At 48.0% G+C, this 23,139-nt stretch overlaps 1 protein-coding gene across 2 annotated transcripts in view; it reads left to right on the top strand.

Moving 5' to 3' along the window:
* KIF5A (kinesin family member 5A) overlaps window positions 1-20,511 on the top strand; it is a 62,397-nt gene extending 41,886 nt beyond the window's left edge. The window contains exons 14-28 of one of the 2 annotated variants that reach the window (XM_063119209.1): window positions 125-331; window positions 2,787-2,933; window positions 4,011-4,199; window positions 4,999-5,116; window positions 6,524-6,582; window positions 6,924-7,033; window positions 7,452-7,553; window positions 9,061-9,121; window positions 9,217-9,288; window positions 11,595-11,699; window positions 16,966-17,182; window positions 18,024-18,180; window positions 19,441-19,502; window positions 20,238-20,265; window positions 20,416-20,511. In XM_063119209.1, the coding sequence (XP_062975279.1) occupies window positions 125-331; window positions 2,787-2,933; window positions 4,011-4,199; window positions 4,999-5,116; window positions 6,524-6,582; window positions 6,924-7,033; window positions 7,452-7,553; window positions 9,061-9,121; window positions 9,217-9,288; window positions 11,595-11,699; window positions 16,966-17,182; window positions 18,024-18,180; window positions 19,441-19,502; window positions 20,238-20,265; window positions 20,416-20,494 (1,713 nt within the window). In that variant the 3' untranslated portion in view covers window positions 20,495-20,511. Of the gene's footprint in view, window positions 1-124; window positions 332-2,786; window positions 2,934-4,010; window positions 4,200-4,998; window positions 5,117-6,523; window positions 6,583-6,923; window positions 7,034-7,451; window positions 7,554-9,060; window positions 9,122-9,216; window positions 9,289-11,594; window positions 11,700-16,965; window positions 17,183-18,023; window positions 18,181-19,419; window positions 19,503-20,237; window positions 20,266-20,415 lie in introns of both variants that reach the window. The other variant, XM_063119208.1, reaches the window with a different exon arrangement.
* The last annotated feature ends 2,628 nt before the right edge of the window (window positions 20,512-23,139 follow it).

The following is a 23,139-nucleotide window of genomic DNA, read 5'->3' as shown; positions in this document are numbered from 1 at the left end:
TTCTGTTCTGGCTCCTTTCTCTTTCCACATCATTGTTGCTTGGGCCTGTTGTTCATCTTTCCTCCTTTTTTCTTGAAATTTGGGGCCCACTTACTTATGCTCCGCCCTGCCTGTTTCCCATCAGCTGCTGGTGTCAACTCGTGGGGACAATGAAAAAGTGCAGCGGGAGCTAAGCCACCTGCAATCAGAGAATGACTCTGCCAAGGAGGAGGTGAAGGAGGTGTTGCAAGCTCTGGAGGAGCTGGCTGTTAACTATGACCAGAAATCCCAGGAGGTGGAAGAGAAAAGCCAGCAGAACCAGCTGTTGGTGGATGAGCTGTCCCAGAAGGTGGTAAGTCCTGGGGTGCTGGGTCCTTCCTGGGGATTAGGAAGGTATGAGAAGAGTTGCTAGAATTTATTTATTTATTAAATTTATATACTGCCCCATAGCTGAAGTTCTCTGGGCAGTTTACAAAAGTTAAAAACAAAAAAAAAGTATACAACATTTAAAACCATCAAAAATATATAAAAAACAACAGTATAAAACAGTATCCATTTTAAACAACAACAGTTCTGGGATCCATTAAAAACAAAAAACAAACTTGGCATATGTTAGGGTGACCATATGAAAAGGAGGACAGGGCTCCTGTATCTTTAACAGTTGCATAGAAAAGGGAATTTCAGCAGGTGTCATTTGTATATATGGGGCACCTGGTGAAATTCCCTCTTCATCACAACAGTTAAAGCTGCAGGTGCCCTGCCCCCTTTTAAATCTGATTACTCTAGTATAGCTCCTGCAGCTTTAACTACTGTGATGAAGAGGGGATTTCACCAGGTTCTCCATATATACAAATGACACCTGCTGAAATTCCCTTTTCTATGCAACTGTTAAAGATACAGAAGCCCTGTACTCCTTTTCATATGGTCACCCTAGCATATGTTGTTAAATGCTGTTAAATGCCTAGGAGAAGAGAAAAGTCTTGACTTGGCACCGAAAAGATAACAATGTTGGTGTAGAGCAGCCTTTCTCAACCTGGGGCGCTCCAGATGTGTTGGACTACAACTCCCAGAATGCCCCAGCCAGCTGGCTGGGGCATTCTGGGAGATGCAGTCCAACACATCTGGAGCGCCCCAGGTTGAGAAAGGCTGGTGTAGCGGGTCAGGACCAGAGTGAATCTTGGTTTTGTCCTGAAGAACAGGGTTGTGAACGTGCTGCAATTCTGCAGAAGCATAGAAGAAAATGCAGAGTGTGGAATTCAACACCTGAGAATTTCAGGTGACTGTTTTTAAAGAGCAAGTTTCTAGCCCTTATGCAAGCAAAGTTATGCTTGAAACCATGTGACCAATAGCTACTGAAAGCTCTGGATCTAGAAGCATGGCTAAATAAGAGTGCCGGATGGTTGGTTGTGGTTGCAGGCACAGCTCAGTATCTCACATAAGTTCTTAACCCTCACCATAACCAGCACCAGCAGCAATGATTATGCAAAATAGTAAAAAGACTGAATAAATTATGTAAAATGTGAGAAATGGGATTGTTTTGCATAATTTGTACAGGTTGCAGAATTCATTTTTTGTTGGTGCAGAATTTTATTTTTTATTTTTAGTGTGAAGTATTACTATTACTACTTTTATTATTAGATGCCAATAAAACTAGATCTCTAGGCATCACGCAACCACTTTAAAATAGAGCAATACTACAATAAAATCTGACAATAAATCTAAAAAAAAAATGCAGCAAAAAGCCAACACAATAAAATACAATACAAACTATAGGGCTAAAACCCAAGCAATAAATACAGGAGTGAAAAGCATCAAAATGTCCAAGGAACCAAAATAACAAAGATTTTTAAAAGATCTGGGAGGACAAACATGTCTTAACTCAATACCAAAAGGAAAACAATGTTGGCTTTAGGTGAGCTTCTCTGGGAAGAGCATTCCATAGTGGGGAGTGGAGGGGGGTCGGCATCCGGTACATACAGACCTGCTTATGTGTGACAATAAATTCACAACAGCGTTTTTGTCAGGCTGAACTAGAGAAAAGAAAGCCCCTCTGATCTGTCCGCTGATTGGTTTGGCCGCCAATTAGGAGTTTAGATCCTAGATTCAGGACTCATCTAAACCAAGCAGGATACTCCGCTATGAAAGCAGTATATAAAAGGCAGGAGCCACACCAAGCAGGATAAAGCGGTATGAAAGCAATAGATGGCATGTGTCAATGGGCCCCAACAGTGGTCAGTGCACTTCAATACCGCTATAAAGCAGTAGTGTGGCTCCTCCCTTTTATATACCGCTTTCCTAGTGGAATATCCTGCTTCATGTAGATGAGCCCTCAGACTCCTTGCATACGGGCATTACTTGGAGCCAAGTGTCACCTAGAACCTGTTTTGAATAGCAGGGTTTAGCTCTGGAACTCGTGAATTAAGAACTCAGTCGAGAAAGTTGGCCTAAAACAGCCTTCCCCGGCCTTGTGCCCTCCAGATGTGTTGGATTGCAGATGTGTTGGATTGCATTATGCCCAGCCGTTGGCCATGCTGGCTGGGAATGATGGGAGTTGCAATCCTGTGCATGAGTTGCATTCCATCGAATGTGGGGGGACACCAGGGTGGAGAAGGCTGACCTAAAAAGTTTGTATCAATATGGTGCTTGTTTCCCTCCGAGACTTGTGTTTGCAGATTCTAGTCCAGAATAGAGCTGGGAGGGAAGCGCTGTCCCTTCACTCAGCCAAACATTGAGAGTTTGGTCTTTGCAAATCAGAGGGCATCTCCCTTGCGTCAGCTAACTCACGGCGATTCTGTCTCTCCTTGCAGGCCACCATGCTGTCCTTGGAAGCGGAGTTGCAGCGGCTGCAGGAGTTCAGTGCGCATCAGCGCAAGCGCATTGCCGAGGTGCTCAATGGCCTCATGAAGGATCTGAGCGAGTTCAGCGTCATTGTGGGCAATGGGGAGATCAAGCTGGTAAGGGAAGGGGAGGGATGTTTGGGAAGAAAAGGTGAAACCAGACTCTCACTCTTGACGCATAGATACTTCATGGCAGGAGTGGGCAGACTTCGGTTTGCAAGATCTACTTTGTTTTTCACTAGAACCCCAAGGTCCACCAACCAGAGACAGGTGCAAAATTGTGGCTCAGGAAGGTGGACATAGAACTGAGGAACAAGGTGCCTCTGAGCATACACTGAGCTCAGGAATTTTTCCTAAGTACCAGAACTAAAGCTTGCACATACATCCTTTTACACACAAATCTATTCCTGTTTTCCCCCAAGATTTTTTTTTTTAATTTTAGCAGCCTAATTTAGGAGGGGGGAAGTCTTTGTGTTGTTCTTGTTAAACCGGTGGGAGTTAGAAATCCTTGCTGATCTACTGGAAAATTCGGAATAGTCTTCAAGTAGATCCTGATCTACTGTATCTTCTGCCCACTCTTGCTTTATGTATGCGTATGATTCATCTGCAGAGGATTCCCAGGTTCCCTCTTTGGTAACACTTGCCATAGCCAGCCCATGCCAAACTCGTCTCTGCCTCAGAAAATGACGACACAAGGGTTAATTTGAAGGCAGTTGATGGTGATATCTGAACTGGTTGGCATCATAATTGTTCTTCAAATGAAAATGAAATCAGGTGTGAAAAAAGGCAGAAGGACAACTCAGAAAACATCAGAATCCAATGGCGTGGCAACAATATCTAGACTCTGACCCTGTCCAGGTGACATGCTAAGCCATGGTGGTTAAGCATTTTGAGCTAAACATTATGGCTTAGCGTGTCATGTGAACCATTCCTAACCATGGTGGTTACATAGCCATGGTTTAAACACAGCCACTAACCGTTTGCTGCCAAAGGGTTAGCGGCCTAACCATGGTTTTATCATGTTGTCTGAACAGGCCTCCTCTGTAAAAACTGAGTGGACGAAGGATGTCAAGTCGAAATTGAATCACTAGTGTGGAAGCCACCAGTGTAAACAGGTTCAATTTACAAGTGTCGTGTGGTTGAGCTGTGTACCAAAGACAATATGCCCGTACTGTTGTTGTTTTTAATCCCCAGCCAATAGAGATTAGCGGCGCCATTGAGGAGGAATTCACTGTTGCCCGGCTCTACATTAGCAAGATCAAATCGGAAGTGAAGTCGGTTGTGAAGCGCTGCCGACAGCTCGAAGGGCTGCAGGTCGAGTGTCACCGCAAGATGGAGGTGACAGGACGGGAGTTGTCTTCCTGCCAGCTCCTCATCTCTCAGGTCAGACCCGTGAGAGTGGGGATGGAAGGGCGGCAGCCGCGGGGAAAGATGGCTTTGAGAACTGGCAATGGGGTAGAAAAGAATGGGGGAATGCAGAGATTCCCCATACCAGCCTTCCACCTTATGAGGCGTAGGGGCAGATTCCCCTCACCTAGGCCCAGGGAGAGAGTCTGGGCTTTGCTTTGTCCCAGGGAGGTTAGACAAAGATGGCATAGCAAGACATTCTAGAGCAGGCTTCTGTAAATGTGTGGCCTCCACAGATGTTGGCCTGCACCTCCCATCATCCCCAACCAGCATGGCCCCACTCACATGGGAGTTGTAGTTCAGCACACTTGAGAAGGCTGTTCTGGAGCAAAGCTAAGCAACCTGGTGTCCTCCAAGTGTTTTGGACCACAACTCGCCAAAGCCCCATCCAGGGTGGCCAACGGTCAGGGATTCTTCCCAAGTATCTTTCCGTGCAGGATGGCTTGGAAAGAGGGCAAGGGCGAGTTTCAAGGGATCTGGATCAAGATTGCTGTGGTGGGAGGCTTTAACTTTGCCCCCATCCCAGCGAGCCTGGCTCAACATCGGTGGGTGTAGCAGGAGTTAAAGTCTCCCCCACCCCACTGATCCCACTCAGGATTGCTGGGAGGAGGGTCTTCCCTCTGAAGACTGTTTGAGGAGAAGGGGAAGTTTGAGTGCTGCAATGAACAGAAATTCTGGGGAACGCCCCACTGAAGATGAGATTGGGAACTCTGGAATCCAGGTTACGCTTGCGAAAGGGCTCCCTGACTTGCTTGCTCTTCTCCCCCTCACCCAGCATGAGGCAAAGATCCGCTCGCTCACCGAGTACATGCAGAGCGTAGAGCTGAAGAAACGGAACCTGGAAGAATCCTATGATGCTCTGAACGAAGAGCTGGCTAAGCTGCAGGCCCAAGGTGTGTCCCGCTCCCTGCCCCGCCACCCCCACCCCACCCTACCCAGTATGCGGCACTTCGTATCTGACGCAAAAGATGTGAACGATTTGCATTGCTTATTCTAGAAAAAGGGGATGCAGGTGGTTGCAGAATGTGGTTAGTTTTTAATGCAGAATATATGAATCCCTCATGTACAATGGAGGTCTTGTTTGCTCACAAGAAACTTTCGTCACGTTTGAAAGTGTCCCCTTTAATATTTCCTTGTGTGCATTTAGAAACCAACAATGACATCTATCCTGCTTCTGAAAAGCTGCTATCCAAGCAGCAAGGGACGCATGTACATAACATTTCAGGCTACAGGCCTGGGTCTGCTGCAACCAAACATCTAGTTCTGCCCTTTGGGTTTTGCATGTGGCCTGATAGAGGCACAACGCCCTTGCACCCAGCATTGATTCTTGTGCCGTCTCTCAGGGCAGCACACAAAATGTTGGTGTTACTCATTGATGGCCTGCTCAGGGGTTGGCATCATTGGGCACCTGCCAAAACCATATGCCCTGCCCCTGCCCCCCTTGTCCCTGCATGCACCACCCCCATCCCCAGGTCCCTGATCTTCCTGTGTTGAGGGAGAATGTCTGAAGAGGGCATCTGCTCATTTTCACTTGAAAGCAAAGAAGGACCATGATGTGCAGCCCCATGCCTCTTACATGCGTTGATATATCCCCAGTGTCTGCCAATGCAGTGCCCTTCAGATGTTTTGGAGTATGATTCCCATAATCCCTGTCCATTGTCCAAACTGGCAGTGGCTGATGGGAATTGTAGGTCAAAACAATCAGGGGATGGGTCCATAGCCCAAAGTGGGTGGCACTAACCCCCTTTATCCTTCCACCCCACAAAAAACATTTACACACACACACACACACACACACACACACACACACACACACTCATCCCCCCTTCCACCACTCACATGCATACTGGGCAGCACGATGAGGAGGAAGCTGTTAGAGCAGGGGTGGGCAACATTGCCCCCCAAAACTGTAAAATATTAAAAAAAAAAATTAAGCCATACGAAGCAGCCATTTTGACCCTTTTGGCACTCCATAGCTGGTCTGGGCACCATTTTTAAAATAACAGTAATAGTAATAATGATGATGATGATAATTTTCTGCACTGCAGAAGGGAGGTGTGGCCCACGGGGGTGGGTCTGGGGTGTGTGAGAATGGCTCACAGACCTCCTGAAGTTGTCCACCCCTGAACTACAGACTTGCTCAGATGGCCACATGATGAATCCAGGGGAGGAGGTTGGGCTTCAACTCAAGTCTCCTAGATCCAGGCTCAAATGTTCGTTCCTTCAACAAGCATTGACCTTCAACCGAACTGGTCTAATTCTGGCCTCACCCCACGGATTCTTCTTCTTCTCTCCTACAGAGACTGTACATGAAGTGGGCAAGGAACAGGACCTGATCCAGGATACAGATGAAGTCAAAGTGAGTAACAGAACCATGATGTGTCTTTCTTGATCAAGGGAACTGTCCCGTAGAGGAAGAGAAGCATGTTCCTCTGAGCAATGGATTTGGCCCTGGGCATCTCTCAGCAGAAAGGGGGCTGAGGGGGTAGAGAAAGCAGAGGGCTGGATGTGTGCATCCCAGGGAGGAAAAACAAATGAACCGGGGATTGGGGGTTGCAGGAACCTAACAGGCTGTTAAAGTGAATAGAGGTGTGGCAGAGAAGACCAAAGATACTCGTACTACCAATCCCTTACAAGGGATTGTAAGGGATCCTGGGATTGCCCTCTGCGTTTCTGACCCATTCCCTTTCTGTTATGCAGAAGGCCCTGGAAGTACAACTGGAGAGTCATCGTGAGGCCCACCACAAGCAGCTGGCACGACTGCGTGATGAGATCAACCAGAAGCAGAAGATCATCGATGAGCTCAAGGAGTAAGTCACCCTGAGGGGCTGGGCCCAGCGACTTCCATGATGGGATATGACTCACCATGTGGGGTGGGTGGGTGGGTGGATGTGCCTCATGGTGAAACAGGCCATACTGGGGTTGGGTGGCTGGGCTTTCTGCCAGGACCTGAGCTGAGTGTGGGTTAGCATGTTGTGTGAACCCAAGCACTGAGTGTGGGTTAGCATGTTGTGTGAACCAAGTCGGCGTCTTCTATGTGTTATCCTGGGATGGGGACTCCGAAGCCCTGGAGGCCTTGACGGTTTAGATTCACTGTCTTGAGCACATAACATTTGCTTGCAATGTTGATCTTACACTCGGGTGTAAGCCTGGTGAGGAAGTCAATTGGCCTGTTTACCATACCTATGTTAGCATCTCTGTTGCTCTCCATCTTCTGTCCCTGCTCAGCTTGAACCAGAAGTTAGAGCTTGAACTGGAGAAGCTCCGTGCTGACTATGAGAAACTCAAGAGCGAGGAACAGGAGAAATCGCAGAAGCTTCAGGAGCTGACGTGAGAGACTCTTTCTCTTCCTTTCCCCAGCCAATTTCAGCTGCCCCTCCTCACACTGCTATGAAGAGATAACAAGAGGGGTAGGAGACAGTGTCTTGAGATTCAAGAATTCTGAGCCCAGGAATTTGTTTCGAGTCCCAGAACTGAATGGACTTCACAGCATTTCCACACAAAAATCCACTCCTGGTTACCCCAAGCTTTCTACATTCCAGCAGTATAATTTTGTTGCTGCTTGGGTTAAACAACTGAGAGTCAGAACTCCTCGCTGATCTACTGCAAAGCTACCAGTAGATCCAGACCTACCTTCTGCCCATTCCTAGCCTACTCTGGCAGTGACTCTCCGGGGTCTCAGGAAGAGAATCTTTCCCATCACTCGCTCCTTTTTAATTCAAGATGCTGGGGATTGGACCTGGGGGTGTCCACATGCAAAGCAGGTGCTGCCTTCCTCCAATGCAGAGTGTTAGGGCTTTTTAACATGAGGCTTCTAACCCTCAACTTTACTGAGGCTTCTGCTTCTGGATTCTTTGCAGGATTAAAATCGGCTCCTTTACACATGTTCCCTCCCCCCAGGGTTTTTTCTTTCTTTGCTTTTCCATATGTTGCATCACACAACCATTGGTTGGCGCTGTGGTACAACGGAATTGCGCAGTTACACAAAGGTTCTATAACACCATTGAGAAACATTACTGAACTTTCCCATAAGGGGAAAAAACACAATAATGGTTGCAAATCATGGGAGAGGACCTGGATGATGATAACACCTTGTAAATTTAAGTACACAAAGCTTTCCTTAATAGATCTGTTCAAAAACAGCAGACATAGATGCCCTGTCATATACTGTTAAATCCTTGAAAGTAGAGTTGGTGCCGAAAAGATGACAGTGTGGGTGTCAGGCAGACCTCTGTGGGGAGCTCATTCCACTGTCAGGGGGCCACTACTGAGAAGGCCGTCATGCTTTCCATATGCATGCGCACACACTCCCTTGACCTGCATCTTATTTATTTATTTAATTTTATTTAAAACATTTCTTGGCCGCCTTTCTGGGCAAAAGCCTTCGCAAGGTGGCTTACAACAATAAAATACATAAAAACAGTTTAAAACATTAAAAGCAATAAAAATATACACAATAAAGTAGCAGTCAAATCCATAAAAGCTAATAATAAAATCACCAAGAAACAACAGTAATAGCAGCAAAACAGTTCTCATCATGAGAAGGTCACGGTAAAATAAAACATTTTTAAGGCCTTCTAAAAAGACTGCAAGGATGGTGCATGGTGGATCTCCAATGGGAGTTTGTTCCACAGGTGTGAGGCCACTGCTGAGAAGGCCCTGTCCCGTGTGGACACCCACCTAATTTCTCTCATGGGCAGACAAATGTGAAGGGCCTCTCTTTCTGATCTTAAAGTGCGGGCAGGGTGATACGGGTGAAAGCGGTCCTTCAAGTAATTTGGTCCCAAACCGCTTAGGGCTTTCAAGGTCAAAACTAGCACTTCTTTCTGCCTCACAGATTTCTGTACGAGCGGCACGAGCAGTCCAAGCAGGACCTCAAAGGGCTGGAGGAGACTGTTGTAAGTACCTCAACAAGACTCAGAGGGAGTGGGAGGAAGGCTGAAGCCCAGCGTTCTTTCACCTCAGCCCTGACTGTCCTTTTATGCCCCTCCAGGCCCGTGAACTCCAGACCCTCCACAACCTTCGCAAGCTGTTCGTTCAAGACGTCACAACTCGAGTTAAGAAAGTAGGTTGTTCTTGAGCCCCCATATAATACTTGCGACTGTTATTTGTTTAGCATTTATATAGTGCTTTAGAGTGCTCAAAACGCTTAACGTACACCAGCGTTCCTCCACCTGATGCCCTTCAGCTGTGTTAGACTACAACTCCCAGCATCCCCCAACCAGGGGGCTGGAGATGCTGAGAGTTGACATCCAACCCATCTGGAGGCATCAGGTTGGGGAAAGCTGACTTACACTATTTCAGGAAGCCTTACAACAGCCCTTTAAGGTAGGCTAGTGGTATTATCTCCCTGTTGCCCTGGGAAAGGGGGTTAAGTCTGGGAGTCAGTGACTTGCCTAAGTCACCAAACGAGCTCATGCCGGAGATGAAATTTGATCAAGAGACTTCTAATTTACAGCTCCATGACTCTTACCCACTACACCAACCCAGCTATGCCCCTGTGAAATCTTCATTTCTGTCGTCGGCCCTAGAATTGGCCAGTGTGTCACTCTTAAAATGACAGGGCCAGGGCCTCAAACCTGCCAGTAGTCCACATCCTCAGGAAGCCTCTGGTAAGATCAAGACTTCTGCGGGTTCCTCAGTGGTAATGCAAGTGCACTGCTTTGAGTATAGCTTTGTACTTTAGCCTGAGATCCTGGTATCTCGAGCCCATACTCAAATCAGGGTTGAAAATGGCCGCTCTGGACAACCAAGGGGCTGTCTATTTGCTCTGGAAGCCCTAGGGTGGCTCTGAATCCATGCTGCATCAGTTATACGATGCAGCCACCAATTCGGAGCCGAAGATCCGCAGCAGAAAAGTTGGGGACTTACTCCGACTTTTCCTGCCCGAGCGAGGTCTGTGCATCTCTTCCGCCATCTGTTCTCACTCCGACGCTTCTCCAGGAGCATTCCCAGGCGGAAGGTGACCTCCGGTTGCCAGAAGCCATGGGAGGGGGCGAGCCCAGCGAGCATAATGGCTGCTGGAAAGCCCACACTTCCTCCCCAGTGGGGACTATTCTAGGGTGACCATATGAAAAGGAGGACAGGGCTCCTGTAGCTTTAACAGTTGCATTGAAAAGGGAATTTCAGCAGGTGTCATTTGTATATATGGGGAATCTGGTGAAATTCCCTCTTCATCACAACAGTTAAAGCTGCAGGTGCCCTGCCCTCTTTTAAATCTGGTCACAATATAGCTCCTGCAGCTTTAACTGTTGTAATGAAGAGGAAATTTCACCAAGTGCGACATGCGTACAAAGGACACCTGCTGAAATTCTCTTTTCTATGCAACTGTTAAAGATACAGGAACCCTGTCCTCCTTTCCGTATGGCCACCCTAGACTATTCGCCACCACCCCGCACCAGCTATACCACTGGGTCTGGTGGCGGAGCAGCACCAACCTGGCGTTGTGGAGGCAGCCTCCGACTTCCGTAGCTCCAAACGCTGTGTTTCATTCCCAGACTCCCTTCTGCCATTCCAAGTAGGGTGACCGTATGAAAAGGAGGACAGGGCTCTTGTATCTTTAACAGTTGTATTGAAAAGGAAATTTCAGCAAGTGTCATTTGTATATATGGAGAACCTGGTGAAACTTCCTCTTCATCACAACAGTTAAAGCTGCAGGTGCCCTGCCCTCTTTTAAATCTGGTCACTCTAGTAGCTCTTGCACCTTTAACTGTTGTGATGAAGAGGGAATTTCCCCAGGTTCTCCATATATACAAATGACACCTGCTGAAATTCTCTTTTCTATGCAACTGTTAAAGATACAGGAGCCCGGTCCTCCTTTTCATATGGTCACCCTAATTCCAAGGTACCTCAATATGCCACAGCACTGTCCTCAGTCCGCTGCTAGCCTCATTGTTATCCTGGAGGCAGGCCAAACTGAGGAGGCCTCTGAGGAGCCTGACTGACTTTTTCAGTTCCGGCCCATCTAGGGTGACCATATGAAAAGGAGGACAGGGCTCCTGTATCTTTAAAGTTGTATAGAAAAGGGAATTTCAGCAAGTGTCGTTTGAATGCATGTAGCAGCTGGTGAAATTTTGTCTTCATCCTAAGAGTTAAAGCTGCAGGAGTCCTGCCCTCTTGACCAGATACAAAAGAGAGGAGGGCACCTGCACCTTTAACTATTGCTATGAAAAGGGAATTTCACCAGATGCAGTCTGCATACAAATGACAGCTGCTGAAAATCCTTTTTCTCTACAACTGTTAAAGCTACAGGAGCCCTGTCCTCCTTTTCATATGGTCACCCTACGGCCCATCCAACCAGGCCCTCGGGGTTTTCGGCCTTCTCTCCCATCTCTTTCTTCACTCCAGAGGCACTCTGTACTTCCATTTCAGAGCGCGGAGCTGGAACCTGAGGATAGCGGGGGGGCTCATTCCCAGAAACAGAAGATTTCCTTTCTTGAGAACAACCTGGAACAGCTTACAAAAGTTCACAAACAGGTGAGAGGGTGGGATGGGAGCCGGAGAACAGCCGCGAGGGGCCAGGGTGGGTGGGCGAGTATATGGGCTGGGTGAGGCAGCTGGTGAGTTCAGCCCGACCCTCCGTCCTCGCACTCTGGGTGGGAAGCCGCTTCCCCCTCCCCCATTTTGCACTGTCTCCGTGTATTGTTGTAGCAGCTTTCCGTGTTTGCTCGTGGCATCTCCTCCTTTGCTGGAAAAATGCCGCCTGGATGTTCTCCCAATTTTGGGCCACCCACCTAAGGCCACTCTGGCCTGGCACCCTGCATGGGCATGTCACATAGCTTGCCAGGGTGACTCGTATGCATGTCCATGCTGGATCGATTGCTCTGCTCTGCCCCTGTGGCAATCCCCTTTCCCGAATCAGACCCTGCTTACACCAGTACCATTTAATATCACGTTTGCTCACACCGGCCTTACGCAACCCGGTGCCTTCCAGGTGGTGTTGAACTGCAACTCCCATCATCTCCAGACACCATGTCCATTAACCTGCCTGGCTAGGGCTGATGGGAGTTGTAGTCCATCTGAAAGGTGTCAGGTTGGGGAAGGCTGGTTTAGATCTTTTCCCTCTACACTTCCACCACATTGAAGTCACTCCTGTCAACGCGAGAGGCAGATTTCGATATCCCACACCACCCGTACAATCAGTGTGAACGTCTAGCTTGTGATGACCTGTCTGTTGTATTCTCTCAACTTGCCTTGTTCTGCCCATCTTACTGTGCTGCTGACAACCTACATTTGCCAAACTGTTCCTCTAAGACAGGGTGGGCAACCTACACTCATAGGGCCCCCTGCGGACTTTGGGTGAATTTCAAAACCTGTCAGTACAGTTATCAGTTCAGCCTCTGGCCAGAGTGAGCTGTCCCTTCCCAGGCAGCTGACCCAGTGGGGATGGAGAGAAGGAGGTGGCAGGAAGGGAAACAGAACGGGACGTGGCCCCAATCACCTTTTGCTTTGGCCCTGCCCATTGCTAGCATGCGGGCCCCCAACAATTACCCCAGAGGGAATGTGGCCCTTGACAGAAAAAAGGTTGCCCACCCCTTATTGGCAGTGCTTGGGCAGAGGATGGTGTTGGAGTCTATGTGAGGAGCGTTGTGTGCCGTGAGTTTCTTCTGATCATACGTGTGTGTGTGGGGTGTGTGTGCTGATGCTGCTCCTGGAACGGGGGAATTGTACCATTATACTCCTGGGCATTAAAATAAGACAGAGAAGTTCTCCATATGAGAAGCGATCCATTATAAAAACACTTTGAGCTGATATAATTAGAGCTACAAGTGGAGGACATTGACTCTTCTATAAAAATGCAAGGCTGTTAAAGTTTATTATGGAGCACTTTATGGGCTTTTGTTCAAAACGGTGATCGTCCTTGAAGGGACTGGTAGGATTAAGCTATCTGTTCTGTGGGGTTTTACTGAATGAAGACTGTGTTCCATGGAGAAATCATGTGTTTCATGGAGAAATCAGGCTGTCTGCGAAAGGAGTGTGTAGAGAATTCAGGAAGGGCTCCTACAGCTGATGGAGAGGAATGCCAACTTGGATATTCCCATATCTCCATATGATCTTTTGTGTGTGTGTGTGTGTGTGTGTGTGTGTGAAAAAAACACTTAGGATGTATATCTAGACAGGAGAAAAAAATCCTATAACTCCCAGTTTGGTGGCGGGGGAATCCTGGGAGTTGTAGGACTTATTTCTGTCTAAACATGTATAGGATTGTGTCCTAAGTGGGGAAGATGTAATAGCCCAGCAGCAGCAGACGAAGGGAGTAGGGAGTAAAAGGCTTAGACCTTGTTCAAGGGGTGACCTGCTTGTATAAGAAATAAGGAGAGCCGTGCTGGATCAGACCAAAGTCCTATCTAGTCCAGCGTCCTGTTTACACAGCGGCCAACCAGCGGCTTCAGTGGGAAGCCTTGAAGTAGGACAGGAATGCAACAGCAGCCTCCTCCACTATGTGTGGTCATGGAGTCATGCTCTCTCTTCCCCGCCCCCCCCCCCCATTCTTGTGACTTATTGCATTTTATTCCAGTCTTCCCCTAAGGCCTCACATGAGGAGGAGGATGTCAGGCCTTCACAGGGGAAGTACAAATTTCATACATGGTCCTAAGAAATCCTGTTGACAGGAAGGGAAGGAAGACCTGCAATTGGGAAACTGTGCAAACTGGTGGTCTTCCAGAAGTTTTGGGTTTCGACCCATCAGCTTTACAACACTGCCCAAAGGGGACCAGTCGCCATCTAGCTAAGGTGGAGGCACTCACGCCTGGTAGCCTGGCTGTTTTTCTAGGTTTACCCCCCCCCAGGCACACTGCTCCCCCTAATGCCCATCTTTCATCTGCTGCCCTCCCCCTTCCCCGGTCACACAGATTCTGGCAGCTTTGCCTGAAAATGCCACATTTGTTTGTACGTGTGATTTTGGGAAGGCGGAGGAGAAGGAGTAAGTGAGCTCTGGATACTGAATGAAATGATGTCCTGAAGAGGGGAGATGAGGACGTGGGTATGGGTCGTGAACAGCGTTTAAGGCTAATGGCTCTTTTGCTGTTCCATCTGCCATTGGAGAATTGTATGTCCATTAAAGCAATGGAATCAGTTGGCTCAGGGCAGGCAGCAAAGCAGGAAGGGCCCTTGTGGGGCTGAAGAAATGATTCCACGCTCAAAATGGATGCTGGCTTGACATTGGCTGTATCCATTCCCTGCACTGCTTCCTTGTTCCCCATCCAAAACTTCCCCTGGTATGTGTTTGTGCCCATCCTTTGGCATGTAATTTCTTTTACCATTATCCGTGCTGTGATCTCCTTCTCCCCTAGAATTCACTCTGCTTAGCACTGGGTTGGGGGAGAGGGGCAGGTTGTCCGGCCCCACAGCTTAGCCCCAAAGAGAGGAGGTTCTTTGCTTTCACCTCAAAGGATGAGGGATTGTCCAAAAAATTTTGCTGCCTGAGGCGAAGAGCAAGATGGCGCCCCCTCCCATTCTTCATACGATAGCCAACTGGGGTGGTAGTCATCACTGGCAATGGGATACCATTTCCCACCGCACTTGAAGGCAGTCAGCTACCTTAGGGGATACAGGCAGGCTGTGTGGCCCACAGCTCTTTAACTCCAACACCTGAGGCAACTGCCTCACTCTAAGGGTAGGGCCGGCCCTGGGAAGGAAAGATACTGTCTTCATAGAGCCAGCCGTGCTTCGTTGCTGAGATATAAAACTGTCCCTCTCTGGGTTTCCAGAGCAGGGTTTGGCTGGGAACTCTGTTGGTGTGCTCAGTCGCTCTCTATGTCCCCCTTTTCCCATTGCTGCTGCACCATAGTTGGATCGTTGGGTCTCCAAGGTACCGTACGGCCTCTCCCACGTATTCACCTGCCTGCTGGGCTGGGCAGGAAATGTTTGCACTTGGTGACCAAATTGGAAGCACAGATTTTTTGGGAGGTGGAGGGAGGAGTGGGATGGGGCGGAATCTCAGGTGTCTTATTTGCACCTCACCATTCCACTGCCGTGGCAACCCTATCCATGTTGACTATTGTGGCGTCCTCCGGTACTAGGCCATACTCTGCAAGCGCAGCCATTGTGCCTGCGTGGCTGAAACAAAGACCCCATTCTCCGCAATGTCATGTGTGTGGCTTCTACTATGCTGCCATGGCAACCCTGGGCACTAAATTTTGCTTTCCCTGAAGGGAAAGAGATGCTTAAATAAAGGCAAGCTGCTCCCTTGCTAAATTCTCAACAGCAACTTTCTCTCTCCTCCACTTTGAGACTAGGTTGGTGTGGAAAAGATTGGAAACAAGCTAGCCTTGGACTCTGGATAATCTCACAGATTGAGGCCCTACAGTTATCTGGAGAGACGTTATGCATATATCCTCAGCCCGTTGTGTGTATCAGATGACCTTCCTGCCACCCGCCACCCACCTCAGTATCCGTCCCTGGATGTGGGAGACAAATGTTACCATCTCAAACATTTTCTCCCCCTCCCTTGGAGGCTGTGCTGCCCAGTGGTTCCCCTGCTCATTTCTGTTGTACTGGTGGCTGCCCCTAGGTTGCTTCTTCACCTGGACCCATTGCGCTGTCAACCTCGCATGCTGCTTACTCACCTGCCTGTAGATTGGAGCCTGTGTGTGATGAGAGAGCTAACGGGGCCATTGTCTTGGCCCGGAGAAAGGAGCTTCTGGCCCTTCCTTCCTGGAATTTGCTCGTCATAGTACCCCCCAAGCATGGTGCACGGTTTGGATCTGTGGCACTTGGGTAAAGATTGGGCCCCACCAGCTTAGTGGGAACCAGGCATAGTCACTACTCAGGCTGGGCAGGAGCTTGTCACCAGCATCAGGCTGGATATAGGTTAAGGTTCCTGTGCCTTTAATGGATGGACAACAGGAAGAATTTTGGTAGGTACATGGTTTTGTGAGCTTTCTTCCGCAGTGGGTGGAAGAAACTGCAGGCATTTCTACATAAGGCTTTTATCCCGCATTTTTACCAGGGCTTCTGTTTCCAGATTCTTTGCGGGATTGAGATTGTCTCCTTCACACATACTTTTTTCCTGGGCTTTTCTTTCTCTGACTTTCTATATGTTTCATTATACAACCACTAGATGGCCCTGTGGTAGAGCAGTATTGCGCAATTACAGGCTAGAAATATAATGCCATTCAGGTGAATACTGCATTTTCCTTGATCTATAAAAAAACCGTGATAATGGGCGCAAAACATGGGATAGGCCCCAGAGGACGACAAGGTTGTATAAACGACCCACAAATTACCACGAGTGAGCAATCACAAGTGCACAATAAAAGCCTTGTGTAGAAAGCTGTACATTTATTAAACATTTATTCTTTGCAACAGTTTAAATGCCGAAGAGGTCTGGCAACGCTGGGGTCAGCTGTGCAGAATTACCAGGCAGAGGTAGATTCATTTGCTGGGTGTTGAGAAACAGGATAAGACTAAGAGTCCAGTTGTCAAGGGGAAGTGATAATTTCCCTGAGTTCTTACATAACCCATAGTGTGAGAGGACAGGAACGTGTGTAACACTTCCCCTTAAGAAAGCGTGGGCATGTCTCTAAAGTATAAGGTTTCTGAGAAAAAGACCAGGAAGGCTGGTGTAGGGTCCTATACTTTTCTGGGAAAGAGAGCAGAATGTCATGGAACTGGAGGTTGAGCACAGTAGAAATGTACTGGAGTGAGGGTGAGAACACACGTCTCAGGTCTTGGGGGCAGAGTCCCATCCACCTCATCCTCCATTTCTCCTCTCTCCCTTTTCCGTCGGCATGGGGCCCAGCTGGTTCGTGACAATGCAGATCTGCGTTGTGAGCTTCCTAAACTGGAGAAACGTCTTCGGGCTACGGCTGAGAGAGTTAAGGCCCTGGAGGGTGCACTGAAGGAGGCCAAGGAGGGCGCGATGAAAGACAAGCGTCGCTACCAGCAGGAGGTGGACCGCATCAAGGAGGCAGTGCGCTACAAGAACAGCATGAAGCGCAACCACTCTGCGCAGATTGGTGAGCAAGCAAGCTGGGTGTAGGAATTACAGATGGCTGGAAGGTGACCAATGCAATTCCAGGCATGTTTCCTTGGAAGTAAGTCCCACTACCATCAGTGGGGCTTACTCCCTAATAAGTATGCTTAGGATTGCAGCCTATGAGAGTGTGGAATCCCTTTTTATGGAATGTTTTTTAATTATTCTTATTGTTTAGCCACCTTGAGCATCATTTTTGGGTGGAAAGGTGGGATACAGCATCAAACAAATTAATTAATAAATGTTTATTTATTTATTTATTTATTTATTTATATAAATGTTCGTCCTAGAAAGGCTTGTTTGACCAGTTTGTTTATTTATTACATTTATATCCCACCTTTTCCCCCAGAGGAGCCCAAGGTGGCCTACATGATCCTCCTCCTGTTCATTTTATCCTCACAACAACCCTGTGAGGTAGGTTAGTGTGAGAGCCAGTGATGGGCCCAATGTTACCCTGTGAGTTCCATGGCCAAGTGGGGACGAACCCAGGTTTACCCAGTCCAACACTCTAACCAGTACACCACGCTGGCTTTCCGTTCTCTCAGCTTTATTTTAAGAACAATGTAGACATCTTCCTACAGAGAAGCCGTTTGTCTGATTGGACTCTTTCTCTTGCTGCCGTGATTTATTTTCCTGCTATCCTTTCTGTGCATGTATGTGATTTTTTTAAACGTCTGTTTTATTGACATTTGTTTGTGTGCATTTTTTTTTGGTCTTGCTTGTTAGCTGCCCCAAGAACCTGTGGCTTAAGTGTAGGCAAGTGTAGAATGAATAAAAATGAATGGATGTGTTGTGTTACACACACCACGTGTGTCTCTTTACAGCCAAGCCAGTGCGGCCAGGGAGTCACTACCCAGCTTCATCCCCCACCAACCCCTATGGTGTCCGCAACTCCGACTGCATCAGCTACACCAACAGCCTCTTCCAGAACTATCAGAATGTCTATCTGCAGAATTCTGGAAGCACTGTGCCTGACAGCTAGTGAGTATCCTTCACCTACATTTACGTTCAGAAGGAAAATCTGCAAACTGCTTCTCGCTAACCAAAATTCTATGGTGTAACTTAATCAAAGCCAATTTGTTAGACCTGCTTAGACCATCCTTTATACAAAATTCTGAGCTGGACTCTCTTTTCCCTGCCTTATTCAGATCAGATACTCTGGCTTACAGATAGTAGGTTGGGCCAAGCAGCCAGGCTTTCTCTAGATCCAGATTCTGGAGTTTTAAAAAATAATTTTAATGAGCGGACAAGTATCAGGGCTTCATATTACTTCAAATTATCATGAGTGGAAGTATCTTGTCCAGTAGATTTGAGCAGACTGACCTGGGATTGTGGGTGCTTGAAAAAATTGTGGCTCAACAGCACGTACTGGTTCAACCTACCTGTTGAAGATTTCCTAAGACATGTCCAGCTGTGATCTGGGGATTCGAACTGTTCACAAGATTATTGCAGCAGGCCACAGATCCACCAGAGAGGGAGGAAATGTGTTAATTTCAAGACGTTTAAAAAAATGGCTGACGTAATTGGCCTTCGGTCAGGGATCTCAGATTCAGGATGGAGAAATAGGTACGGATCTGGCTAATTTGGATATCGATGGTCTTGCCCATGCTGATGATTTTATGCAACGTGTGCTTGTATCTCATGCCCGCCCACCCCTTTCCAAGCCATCCACAACAATTTAACAGTGACAGTCAGGGTCTAATTCTATTCGCTACCCAGATCTTGCAGGCTCTCACAATCCATCATGTTCCCCTTCCCTGCCACCCCAAAGGCACGCACATCTTTTCTCCTCAAGCCCCTTATGAGACGTCTGGCTTCAGAGGCTTGTAGCCAGCTCCAGTAGCTGCTAAAATAACTGCTGAACTTTCCAACTAAGATTGTAGTGCCTGAATTTGCTTTCCTTTCCCCCCTCCTCCTCCTCCCTCCCAATCCCCTTTCCTTTTGTGTCATGTCTTTTAGATTGTAAGCCTGTGGGCAGGGACTGTCAAGAAATACCTTTGTAAGCCGCCATGAGAGCCTTTTTTGGCTGAATGGTGGCATAAAAATCCTTAAATAAATAAATAAAGGTCTACCCTCTGCTGTAGGTCCCAGTTTTAAGCAAAATAGACCAGAACTGAGGTATCTGAGCCTATGTGTTCCTCAGCACACTTGAGGGATAGGAGATGCACAGGCCTCCATGCAGCCCTCAGAGACCACTTTCTTTCCTTTCCCCTCACCCAGCTTTACCAATGCCTCTTCAAGCAGCGGAAGCAGCTCCTCCACTGCCCCTCTGACCTCCTATCAGAAGCTCAGTGTGGATAATGGTAAGGGGATATGTAGGGGAGAGCTATATGTACAGTCATGGGGGGACAACTCGTGACCCTCCGGATATTTTAGCCTACAACTCCCACCAGGCCTAGCCAGCCCCTGATGCACTGTAACAAGGAGGGAAGGTGCCTCAGGAAGATGTCTCTTCTTCTTAGATTTATCTGCAGTTGTGTTTAACGGCTGCCAGAGACTATTGGGGTACCCATGGAACCAATAATTCTGTCCCCGTGGCCCAGAGTGTCCCCTATTTCAGAGATGAGAGGTGTGTCTCTACCTCATAAGGAAGCCAAGGATGGGAGAGATGGACACCAAATAGCAGGGGTTAGGGATGGTCAGCATGTTTGAAATCACATCATAGTAATGCTGCTGTATGGCAGGTGTGGGGAACCTGTAGACCTCCAGATATTGTGGGACTCCATTTCCCATCAGCCCTAGGTAGCATGGCCCGTGGTGAGGGATGATGGAAGTTGCAGTTCAAAGCCGTGTGAAGGACCACAATTTCCCCCTCCCTGCTCTACAGCAATAGTTCTAAGGTGGGCAAGTTGCCGATAGGGGGTACCTAAACTCCTGTTTCCATGGAGTTGCTCTGCAAGGGAGTATTAACTTTGTATGACTGGGCTGGATAGCGCGAGGCGTTTATCCGCTTGGGATTGGGATTTGCTGCTCTCTGACCCCTAATCCTGCTTTTTAAAAAAATCTTTCCATGTTCTTCACCTGGACTGTCGGTGCAGGAAATGCCACAGACATCAACGATAACAGGTGAGGAGCCAATGGGTGCGGTGGGAGGGGGGTGGGAAACTCTACAAGGAAGATGCCCTATGCATTTCCTAAAAGAGCGACCACAGCCATTCAGGAAGGCGGAATCCAAGGAGGGAAGATCTGAGTGGCCACACTTTCCCTCTCCTGTAGAAGTGACCTGCCCTGCGGTGTCGAAGCCGATGAACAAGCCAAGCTCTACCCCCTTCACCAGGAGACTGCAGCCAGCTAATAGCAACAGTGTCACCAGCTGCCCAGAGGGGCTCAACAAACTATCAGGTACAGCCTCTCCTCTGTTCTCCACCTCAGCTAACCACTTTTGTCGGGACTCTTAACACTGCCTCTTCCCAGAAACCCATCAGGCCTGTCTTCCAGCTTCTTTTAACTATATTCCTTTCAACGTTCGCCAGATATCCTTTCAGTATTTTTTTTTTTAAAGTCAGCATGTGTTTCCGGAAACACGTGCATATCCAAGGTGCATAGGATCAGCTTGTATCTTCTGTGTGTTCTGTTCTGTGACTATATGCAATTGCAGAACCTCACCTCCTAACACACAATTTGGTATTGGGTGCAAGAATTCAGCACCCTGACAACCTCGGCTTTCACTAAAATCTGAAGAGAAAATGCAATTTCCTTTCCTTTTTGGCTGAGAAAATAAGCTCCCTGAAACATGTGGGAAATACCTATAAGGGATCAGATAAATTCATGGAGGGATCTAAAAGCGCATAACCCATAACCTTTCTTGTTTGCGGGGTGGGGTGGGGGAAATGTCCATTTGAAGCTAGATTTAATCTGCTGGCAGATTATCACTTGCCAGCTCTAGCAGCTACCTAGAGGTAAACATAGCTATAAAACATAACATGCTTTTCCACAGTAAAATGCTTAAGGATAGAATCCTACACACCAGCCGCTCCCAACTTGGTACCCTCTAGCTGTGTTGGACAAGTGGCTGGGGCATGCTGGGAGTTGTAGTCCAACACAGCTGGAGGGCACCAGATTGGGGAAGACTACTATACATATTTACTGGGGATGGAGTCAACTTCATTCAACTCAGTGGGGCTTCGTTCTTCATAAATATACATAGAACCTAGCTGTAGGCCAAGCACACACCTAATTTTATCTAGATTGTGCCCAATGTGTGCGCACACACCTCTCTTCTAAGAGCCATCTAAGTGAACTTTTGGTCTGATCCAACAGTACAGAACTTATCATCTTAAGAAATGCTGGAGGATGGAGGGGCTCAATGCAGAAATGCGGGTATTTGAAAAGCCAGGGCTCTGTGCCATCCCCAGCACACGACAGGACAGGAGCCTGGCTTTTCAAGACCATTCCTGCCTACTTTCCCCTTGTTTTTCTCTTTTCTTAGTTTCTAATTGGGACGGAAGCCTCAACTCTGCATGCCGCAGCCCGGCTTTCCATGACCTCCGCTACAAATGGGCCCTGTTTGTGTGTTCTGCTCTCTCTCTCTCCGTGTCCTGTATATTTATCCAGCTGCTGCTTCACTCTCACTGTTTCTCTGTCCTACTCACTTAACTAGACAATGATATACTCACTTATTTCCTTGGGACCCCTGCTCCTTCGCCCGGGAGGCAGGTGCCCCCCACTTTCCTGCCTCAGTTGCCTTAAGGGACTGGGTGCCATTGAAGAACCCCTACTGTGGGAACTGGTTCCTGCGTAAGAAAGGGGGCATACGGCATTTCTCTTGTATCATACTGATCCTAGCCTGGCACCCAGCAAAAACCCCATCAGCTGGGCCTTACTGTGGCCTATGGGAGTTGAGGACCCCCAGGTTAGTAGCTAGGTGGGCTGGAATCACTCACCAATTGTGTTGGCCAACTCTGCAGAAAGGCCTGGCGCTTTAAAATGCCCAGCTCTTAGCCTTTCAGGATGTTTCTCAAAGGGCATAAAAAACAGGCAACCAGCTTCACCCTTTAGGGCCCACCATAGTACTTGAGCTTCAACCTTCTTTGGATTTGAACGTCCAGATTTCCCCTGGGCATATCTATAAGCTAGGGTCATTGTGGCACTTCAGGGATGGCTGGAGCCATTTTCCGCAGAAGAGAGCTACTTACTCCTTGCTTTCAAAGCTCTGCTAGTCATCTCCTTCAGCTGGTCCAATAGTGTTAAGGGGATGCCTGTCTTTGGTTAAGCTGATCACTTGCTAGTGGTCAGGGGTGACCAGCTGATGTTTCATCAATGGGAGCAAGGGGAAGAGAGTGCATAGCTATAGGGGTAGAGGAGATGGGCAGCTCCTGTGTGAGCCAGCCGCTGAGCATAAGACACACAGGGGCTCCATTTCGTTCTAAAAAGGGGGAGACAAGGTTGTGTGGGGTGGGGTGGGGTGGGGGCAGCATTACAGTTTGTAGAACAAACATGTCCTGGTCAGCTGTAAGCACTGCACATTCAGGAGGGCAGGCTAGGGCTTAACGATGCTGCAAAGTGGGACAAAACGAGGCTTTCCTTCTTTGTGTCTCTTGATAGCTGGGTTAGTGGCCTTTAGTCTGTGTTTCCATGTATACCCCCTCCTCTAAGGGGAACAGTGAGTCCACTGCACATCTTCAACTAATGTCACCACTTCGGATGTCACACAGAACCGACAGGGGTTGCAGGGGGGGAAGGGGGAATGGTAGCTCTTATGGGGGAATCTCAGGTCTGCCTGCTGCTGCCAAACTCCTAAACAGCAGTAACCCTGTTTGACCTTCTTGATGGAGCTGCTAACACCCTGTCACTGTATCCCTGTCTGCTCAAATCACACCAAACGTTGCATGTCAGAATAGTCAAAAGTTTATTTAAAAAAAAATAAATGAACAAATATGTTAAAAAAAAACAACCAATGCTGTGTGTTCTTCCTGTTGTTGTGTGTCAGTTAAAAGCATA

This window comes from Elgaria multicarinata, chromosome 3 (assembly GCF_023053635.1).
Source record: "Elgaria multicarinata webbii isolate HBS135686 ecotype San Diego chromosome 3, rElgMul1.1.pri, whole genome shotgun sequence".
NCBI lineage: Eukaryota > Metazoa > Chordata > Lepidosauria > Squamata > Anguidae > Elgaria > Elgaria multicarinata.
Note: the sequence above shows the minus strand (reverse complement) of the source record. Positions and strands in the feature narration are given on the sequence as shown.